The sequence below is a fragment of the Botryllus schlosseri genome, chromosome 5 (assembly GCF_051294905.1).
Source record: "Botryllus schlosseri isolate E-star chromosome 5, Bs_hap1, whole genome shotgun sequence".
In the NCBI taxonomy this organism is placed as follows: Eukaryota; Metazoa; Chordata; class Ascidiacea; order Stolidobranchia; family Styelidae; genus Botryllus; species Botryllus schlosseri.
Window position 1 is genome coordinate 23,836,269 of NC_137240.1, and position 10,028 is coordinate 23,846,296.

Consider the following 10,028-nt stretch of genomic DNA (forward strand, 5'->3'; position numbering starts at 1 on the left):
GTACTATAATTAGAATTCAATCATCATCTAATTTTTGTTTCCTCTTTCTTCATTCTCGCAGATTACATCTACATTACCGATCATGATTGCCATAGCAACCAGATTGAGCGTTATAATCCATCTGAAAATTTATGGAGTTTTATTACCAAGAGCGCACATGTTCATGCATTCTCAGCGATGGCTGTCGCCAAAGGTACAGTACAGTCAAATTAATGTTATGAAGGTATAGTTACTCCACTGTCATAATATCGAGACATTCTGTTACTTGTAGTGCTCCTTTTCCAGTAGTAATTATTTTAATTTTATTACACTATTAGGTTCATATACTTTGTGTACCTTATCACTCGTCTGTAATACTGTATGTCTTATGTCATGTTTAAGCATATCTGGACAAGCAGTGGTGGCCTTACGATTGGGGGGGCCCTAGGCGAAACTTCCGGGGGGCCCTCCTTATCTATATTATCGCAACTTCTGGGGGGATACGCCCCCCAGACCCCCCTCACTAGCGCTTAACGATACTTTTATTGTTCTACACCACATATACACTGTTCCGGTAGTGCTTTGTCTGTACATCATGTTGAAACTTTCAGCATATAAAATAATTATAATGTCATGCCAAAGTACAATAAACGACTTGGCATATTCGAAAACAAGTGACTCAAGTGAACTACAGCGCGTGCCCAGACCCACCTATGTAGAAGAATTATGGGATGTAGCATGACATAATAGTATAACAAGGCAACTGCACGCCAAATATACCACATAAATCCAGAAAGCTGTCGGCTGACAATAGTAATAAGCCAGCACACCACGTCAAGGTTTCAGCCAGGTGCTGGATTGGGCCTATCTTTTTGCTACAAAGAAGATTTTGTTGCATGATAAGGCATAAAAGCAAAATGTGCGGCAATGCGGTACAACACCAGTAATACCACAGGAACACATCAGTACTGGTATCACCTGTGAAGAGCTAGTTCCATGATCTGTAAGAATATAGCTTTCAATACAACATCCATTGTAATATAATATTTATTGAACTCGGATAATTTTTGGGTGCCTCTCTTCAAGAGTTAACTGCACACCTAAGGGATTTAAATAGATTTAAAAGCAAAATCAAAACGGCAAAGTATGACGCAACAATCAAAATCACAAACCATGATATTCGCATTGTAACAATGACAACAACAACAAACCTTGAAGTATACGGACATACGGTACTATAGTAGCAGCGCAATTTGTAAATAAACAGTTACACACACGTTAAACAGTTATAGAAAAAAAAAAATTTGTCTGTGAGAACTTGCCTGGTTGGATTAAACCTAAAACGCCACAACTAGCATAGACAAAAGACCACTACAATCAAATACAATATACGTATTTGAAAGCACTGTTACATCATTCAAGTCTACAAGGCAATATAGTTGGTGGAAAAACAGCATCATCCTCAATTTGTGCAGAGCATTCCTGAGCTGAAATAGATGGTTAAATATTTGTGTCGCAGTTCAAAATTTGCATTGTCACTTTCTTTCCAAATCTGAACCACTTCCTTTTCTGAGATCCTGACTTACATTTAGCATGTACTCGCGGCATTGTAACAGATACTTGACTGCAGTAATTAGGAGATACTGATGCTACCAATTACAACATAACATATTATGAGTGATACCAAACTCATCGTAGCTAATGAAAGGTACGGTTGTCAACTGACGAGTGCGCCTTACTAAATATGCTGTTTACCGAGTCACATTTATATTGAACTGGTAGCCCATTTCAAGAGTGTAATGGTCAAAATGGTCTTATGCAACACCTGATCTTAGGGCAAATTTTGGTTGCAGTCAAATCCGTGGAAAGTTGCACATATTTTTCATAAAAGTTGAAGTAAAAAGTTGCATTTATTTTTCATTTATTTTTCACTAAAGTTACACTAAAAAAGTACATTTATGGATAAGTTTCTTGACATTATTAAGGTATGTGATACTCGAACCGATGCGTATCCAAGGCACTGTCGCAAAACTCAGTGTTGGCGCCTTCAACAAAATCAATAGCCTGAAAAAATTGACCCAGTAGTAGGCTAATATAATTTACGGCGGTCTAGCCTGAATGTATGTCAACTGAGAAATGACCTCAAATTTAAACGGCAGTGATGATAATCAAGCGATCTATTTACATAAAGTACCAAATATTTCCAGTAAAATGTGAGTTGCATGAAAAATCGAAAAGCTGCAAAAAGTTGCTTGAAAAAATGAAGAAAAGTCGCAATATAAGATTCCCCGAAACAGCTTAAAACACCATACCGGTACTACATAACTTCCGAGTAGTTAGGAAGCTGCCAGAAGTTGAAAAAAAGTTGCAAAAACTTGCCTTGTGATCATTTAATTCTTTCCTCTGCCCTGCTGAAATTGATTCCATTGCTAATTGTTTGGTCACATTTTGGTCTTTTTCTGTGACATCACATTAAATTATCAACCTCACAACAAATTGAATATACGTAGCCTTTCGTACACCTTTCTGAATGATAGCCATTCAAACCTTTCAAGTATCGACATAGATTTTTGAGGCATAAAATATCAGGCATCAGGCCGCTAGAAACTTTCCTGCATGCAAGATGTATTACATATCTATCTATAGTACACCACCAATTAAAAGACATCCACCTGTGATAAAAAAAACACTTTCTGACAACATCATAAACACTTTCTGACTGACTGTACCGGGTGCACATTGAGCATGGTAAAGCTTTGAAAATACGCTGCTAATCCGCAGATAAGAAATGAACAAATTTACCATCATGACAACCCTGAGAATGGATTTCCATTCAGAAAAGGCCCAATTCACAACTTATATGTTGAGTCAAGAGAATGGCTCAATAGGCTATAATAGCCTATGCTTTCATTGGCTTTCAAATGACTATTTCCTTTGATATTTTGGATATTCAGGCTCAGTGTGGACACGGTTCATTATCAATTAACATACGGTATCATATGAAAGCTGGCATCAAGAGCTAGCCAGTAGAATCTCACAAACTTATACTGGAAAATTTTGATGCACTGAAATATACACTGCTGCCACTAGGAAATATATACTCAATAATAATTCATTCCATGTTACAATATGACCTCATTAACATAAAATCGAAGTAGGCTCTTTTAACAAGCACAGAAATTCAATTATCGAACACCGTTTACAAGACAATATTCTACATGGGTAGGCCAACATGTATTTTCACGGTTATTCGCAAAATGATAAACTAAAATTGGCATAAATGGAGGGGGGCTCATAAAATCAAAGTAAGCTCTTTTAGCAGATGCAGAAATTTAATGATTGACGGTTTACGGTACCATATTCTACATCGGTACATACATTTTCACGGTTACTCGCAAAATGATAACTAAAATTCGCATAAATGTAGGGGGGGGGGGGCTCATAAAATCGAAGTAAGCTCTTTAATCGGATGCAGAAATTCAATGATCGACTACTGTTAACGGTACCATATGCTACATGGGTACATTATTTTTACGGTTATTCGTAAAATGATAACCAAAAATCGCGTAAAAGAAGAAGGGGCCCCCCTCATAAAATCAAAGTAAGCTTTTAGCAGGTGCAGTAATTTAATGATTGACTTCTGTGTGCGGTATTACATCCTACATGGGTACATGTATTTTCACAGTTATTTGCAAAATGATAACATTTGCGTAAATGTAGGAGGGGGGGCCTTTAGCTAATGGCAAAATAGATAGAGATCATCAAATCAAAGTGAGCTCTTGCAACTAGCGCAGAAATTTAATGATCGACTACTGCTTACGGTACCATATTCTAAATTGGTGCATGGATTTTTGTGGTTATTCGTAAAATGATAACTAAAAAATGAGATTTGATGATTGACCTGTCTTTACGGTACAATACCATATTCTTTATGGATACAAGGATTCCGCGGTTATTCAGAAAATGGTAATACTTGAAAAAAAAACGCGTAAACCAGAGAAACAGTTGGAAAAAGCGCGTAAACCGAGGAGGGGGGCCCTCAAAAGCGCGTAAATCAACCAGGGGGGGCCCTAGGCGACCGCCTACCTCGCCTACCCCAAAAGCCACCACTGTGGACAAGCATCACACTTCTATATCCTTACAATGGAATGAAATTCCAGTTCAACTTGGCTGTATCTGTTCCGGGGGTCCGTAGACATATGAGCATTAGGGTTGTTCAGATTTGAAAAATTGTCAGGAAACTTCGACCATTGTGATCCAAATGATGGTTTAGTACACAAAAACACTTTTGTGAGCAATTTTGGCCAAATTCATCGTGATCTTCTATTTCCTCAAAGCCCCCAAAGATCTGGGGCCAATTCTCCTAATTATTGGGGATTCCCCAGACTGTGTTTACCTAGCTCATATTGTAAAGCAGTTCTCAGTGGTGATGATTGTACCTTTAGTGGAGTTTGACCGTCTCTATGTTAGAAATATCAAGTTAATATGTATTTTTCGACAAATGCACTGAACTAAATATGCCTGGGCGACCTTCTGGAATATGTGTGTTGTAATCCGTAGGCCTAATGCTACAGCTAGTGAGGTTGTATGAATGAAATAAATGCATGCATTTCCAGGTGGTTTTTGCTTCGTTAATGTTGGTGAAAGATCTATTAAGTAGGAATGTAATGTGCAATGCCAGTGTCTTCGCCTCAATTTGAGTTCATTTGCAAAATACTGAGTAATCACTTTCTGCCCCAAGACAAAGAAAACGCAGCACTCTCCTGTTCTAACTGTTCAAGAGGTTGCCATAGTGTGGAATATGACAAGGATATCTATGGAGTAACATTGTTAAAGCACTGCAAGTTCATGATACTAGGCTTGCTCTTATAACAAGACGAGAGTCAAGTGAAGAAGATGCATATTTCTGAAACTCAATGAATTTATTGTCAGAACATTTTGAATAATCAAACTTATGAAGCAGATTATGGCCAAAAATAATCAGCACGCTATAACATTTTCGTGGCTTGCGACAATTGTTATTATCATTGAAAATATGTTTAGAATTCCAAGTAATTTTCCATCTGTATGCTGAGGATAAGACAATATCACAGCCAATACTTCGTAGTTTGTTCCAAATCTGTCTTCTGTCAACTTTCCATCCCAGTAGCATGATTGGGTAGGTCTTGTTAGAATGATTCAAATATATCATGCGAAACCTCAAGGCGATTTGCCTCTCTATGTCTCTTTATACTTGATCTGGATAGCACAAAGTCGTCAATATCCCTTCCGCATGCCTGTATGAAAGCACTAAGTAGCATAGTTGCTTGGTTATCAGTCAATTTTAGACGGTCTAGCACATCAGTACGGTAACATGTTTGTTATCTAACAAGTTTCTTGGAGCTTCAAGTTTAACAAATGAAGGATATTTGATTGCAGCATCATATTCAGAGGGTGGAGTACTGTTTTCCTCCCCAGATTACGAGGACATTAATGTGACAAATGCATCACTAGAACTTGTGCTCACAGATGCTGAAATAAGTTCGTCGCTGATCTCAGTTGGAATCTGTGCTTGGTTTCTTTCAAAGATCTTATCTTTTTCAGCGACAATGCTGTTGGTCCTCATAGTCTTCATTCTTTTGAGACGGCGAAAACTGCGAATCATTTTGTATACGTGATATTGTGTCGCAATATCCAATGTCCCACAACTTATCGAGTTTATCACAAAATGCTTCGCGCTTTCCCCAGCATCACCTGACCGATCCATGTTCTTTTTAAGATCATACCAAGTGTCATAAACTTTTCGCAGCATCGGAACAATGTTCTGCATTTCTTTCATAGGTATTCTTGCCATGTTCCATACTTTGGCAACCTCTTAAACGGTTTGAAGAAGAACATCCTGTTTTCTGGTATTCTTAGTGCAGTTTTCTTTCAGATATAGCAATAAGCAAATACTGTAGAACCTGACGTAGAGTCGGTAACTTGGAGTGAATAATACACTCAGATGAATATCCGATCAAATAGTAACTCGACTTCGATCTTGTTTTTGTTGGGTCCTTCACAACCTTTCTGCGCTTTTTTCAGACATTCTTCTTCAACTAAATTGCACTATACCGTCAAATGAAATGACTTGTTAGTTTACAGATACACTAAAATTGAGACAAATATTACTGACATTACATACTACACACCTTTCAATAACATTTACTGGCTAAAAACTAGCTGCAAATATCTGCCTTTGTTCTCGACTTGTAACCCAACGGCGCTCACTCCACTCGATGTACGATCCATAACAAACAAGTGTCACCCGCGCAACTAACACATGCTTCCCATGATCACGATAGACTGGTTTTGAAAATGATAACGGAGATACATCTGGCATTTATAAGTCAGCATTCAGGTACAGTTTTTTAAACAGACATATTACCTGGCAATTTCTCATCTCTACACAACCGTTTTCAACTGCTAAATTCATAAAAGCTACGAACTGGCTACACGGACAACACTACAGAGCACTACTTCAGGATAAGATCAAGGTAAACACTCTGGTATATCAGCTGTAGTAAGGAGAAATGGCCCCTGGATCTTTGGGGGCTTTGAGGAAATAGAAGATCACGATGAAGTTAACCAAAATTGCTCATAAAAGTGTTTTTGTGTACTAAACCATCATTTGGATCACAATGGTCGAAGTTTCCTGACAATTTTTCAAATCTGAACAACCCTAATGAGCATGCGACAAATGAGCATGTGTTGTATTACTGTTAAGGGGTGGGTTAGGGTAAAGCTTGGGGTTCGGATATATGTAGGGGTTAATTTCAGTGTCATGTTTCGGGCTATTTCGGGTCGTTTTCCATTGTGCCGCATGCTCATGTGTCGGGTAACTGTTCCAGGAGTTGGCATCATACGTCTCTTTTGATGATATGATATGGCTCTCTGATAAATTGTCAATTTGTCACTGGATTCGCATCTTATTTATCAGTATCGCTGCAACGTTTGGGGTATGGCTAAAAAAGTCATGAACCTCTTCCCCACTCATTTCTAAGAAGTCTTTTCTTTGAAACAGTCCATCAGCATGTTCTAGACAGGTGTGGTTTAACATAATATTTGTTTTAAATGCAAGATACAACCCTAACTGTGTCCAAGATCTATAGACTGTCTTTTTTGCTTAATGATCTCATCCTTCCGCTCTACTCAACACAACGTATTTCGAGACAGATAATGAAATTACACATCACTAGTAACATCTAGCTATATAAAGTACCGGCCTCATATGTATTACCTTCTATATCGGAACGGTTAATAACATTAATAAATATTATTATTGTATTTTAGAGTTTCTCTACATATTTGGCGGCCAACTTTCGAGCGGCACAATATCAGCGCTGGTTCAGATGTTCGATCCGAATTCTTCAACTTGGACGGTTGTAGGGAACTTGGGGCAACCACGATATTATGCGTCTGCAGTTACACTTGACGATGTCATTTATATTTTTGGTATGATACATTTCATTCAAAACTGTGACTTCTTGCTTCAACTTTTTCAGTTTGCAAAAGCGACATCTTGCATTGAGTCCTGTCTCTGAAAACAACTCATTTAAATGTAATGAAAATACAGCTTCATATGTTACATATGATACATTCGGATCAATCAAAGTTGACACAAACACATATGCTGGAGTGATTCCCTTTGATGACTGTAGGTAGCAATGACTGAACAACTCTGCCGAGTGTCGAGTCCGAGTCATAGTATTTTGACTCGAGTCCGAGTCCAAGTCATTGTGTTCACTGATCAATTCCGATTTAATGTCATGTGAAACCCACTTTTTACAACTCTGCTCGGCGATATCGAATGCTTCGCATTCATAATATATACCAATTTTCCACACTTTTAACAGTTTCTGGTAGCATTCTCAAGTACCAACACTTATTGACCAAATATTAACAGATGTGATAACCTTACTATTCTTCCACATCACAATGAAATGCATGTCTTGGTAGACCCAGTCTCGAGTCATATGACTTGGTCCGAGTCATGCGCAATGACTCGAGTACAAGTCGAGTCAAAACACAAATTGACTCGAGTCGAGTCATTTTTCATTTTTAAGAAAATGACTCGAGTCAAGACGAGACAGCAAAAAATCGCGACTCGAGTCATTACTACCCTGGATTTTAACATCTTTATAAGCTCAAGTCCTTCTTTTTGAGTAAAATGTTTGACTATTTCGACCTTCTCTGTCGTTGAGTACGCTGATGTCATTTGAAAAGCTGTATATTCAAGTAATTGTTATTAATTTTTTTTGATTCGTGAACAATATCCGTAGGATGGCAATGATTTTTACATTTGGTGACTAATTTGTTTCCGAAACAACTTTGTAGGTGGAACAAATTCAAGTGGTATACCTGCATCAAATCTCGAAGTCTTTCGCCCAAGTTCGAATACAGCGGAGCTGGTGACTTTACCAAACTTTGCTCGTAAAAAGTTCTTGTGTCACTCTCTAGACGGAATAATTTATCTGGTGGGAGGAGACAGGTATGGCATTTTTAAATGTTTTAAATCCTCTGGGGATAATATTGCGTGTATAACAGCCATTTCACAATCATAACACACTATTTTGTAAACAACAATGTGACTGAGTGTATTATTTGCAGTGTGCAGCCGTTGACGATCGACGCATATAATCCAAAAACTAAAGCATTGACGAAAGTGAACACTATGGACGGTATATCGATGAATCCCTGTGAATCTGTTTTAGCCTTTATCTGACAGAATTAGGAACACAACATTACATCATACACTGCCAACATACCGTGGTAGCCAAGCCGTCCATATAAGCCGATTATTGAATCAATGTTTGCCTTACTTTGACGTCTTACAGACATTTCGAATTTGTTGGATTGTTTGTCAATGTTAAAGATTTCATTGACCGTCGACTCAGAGTCTCAGAACCGTCCCAGTAATACTTTGACTTATTATTCTGAACTCTCCTTTCATGTTTGACATATATGACGCCAATAATTGGCTAAATACATGGTCGCATGGATCGACCAAAGGATGGGGATCTATTTTTTTTATTGAATTGCGAAATGGGCTTTTCTGCAATGAGTGACGGTGGCTGATGTCGTTTTATTATACCATGTTTTCCAGTTTCTACAATCTACGATTGCTGACTCAACCTGCGTTTAGTATCTGACACAGGAGTCGCACAACCACAGCCAATAGACGTGTAGAAATAGAGTGACACACTGTATCTAACTTTCTCTTGATTTAGTTTGTTTTCATTCGGTAATTAATGTGGTAAGCATAGTGATGGTTATGCATGTATTTAAACAGGAAAAGCAAATAGAGAAGTTTCCATTACACTTACTTTCCTTTTGTAAATAATGTACTATGGATATTCAATTACAGGGAATTGCTTGGAAGCGTGTTTTTTGCAAACTAATCCCGAGGATTATATATGATAGAACGGACAGAGTTATAACGAGGATAGGAAAGCGAATCGACCGCAATTTTTTTCTGAACACCACAAGACTAGGTCAAATTTCGCAAGAACAGTAAAAGGTAATTTTAGTAGTGGCAATGTTGCAATGAATGCTGGCACGCTAAACAATTTTTCATGGTTCGCGAAACGATTTGAAGTTACACCACGTAACGCCCCCGGGACACCAAAACAGCTACTTAATAATGTGTGGCATATAATTTTCGAAGTAAATTGGTAATACTGTTGAAGTCGGAGTTCTCTTAAGAAACCAGTCGGAGTCGGCACGTTGATAGACTCGGGAGTCGGAGTTGGTATATTGAAAATATGTGGAGGTGGAGTCGGTGGTAAAATTTATCGACTCCACAGCACTGAGTCCTGTGTATGGATTGTGAGGAATACAAGCGATTTTACTGTAAAGGCAGACTTTTTGGATGTCGGAGCCTCATTTCAAACATCAGAGTATGTATGGGTCCGCATGAAAACACGTATGAGACTACGAAGATTTGACGGTAGCTTGCCTACATCTGGATCTTACCACCCAGCTAATTCAAAAGCATACACATAGACTTCTATGGATTCTATATCGGTAAT

The 10,028-nt window shown here is 38.2% G+C and overlaps 1 protein-coding gene across 1 annotated transcript in view; it reads left to right on the forward strand.

The window, feature by feature from the left end:
• Positions 1-9,015, forward strand: part of LOC145439461 (kelch-like protein 25) — a 39,284-nt gene extending 30,269 nt beyond the window's left edge. The window contains exons 10-13 of the mRNA XM_080316947.1: positions 62-193; positions 7,291-7,452; positions 8,335-8,488; positions 8,608-9,015. Of these exons, the coding sequence (XP_080173073.1) occupies positions 62-193; positions 7,291-7,452; positions 8,335-8,488; positions 8,608-8,722 (563 nt within the window). The 3' untranslated portion in view covers positions 8,723-9,015. The remainder of the gene's footprint in view (positions 1-61; positions 194-7,290; positions 7,453-8,334; positions 8,489-8,607) is intronic.
• The last annotated feature ends 1,013 nt before the right edge of the window (positions 9,016-10,028 follow it).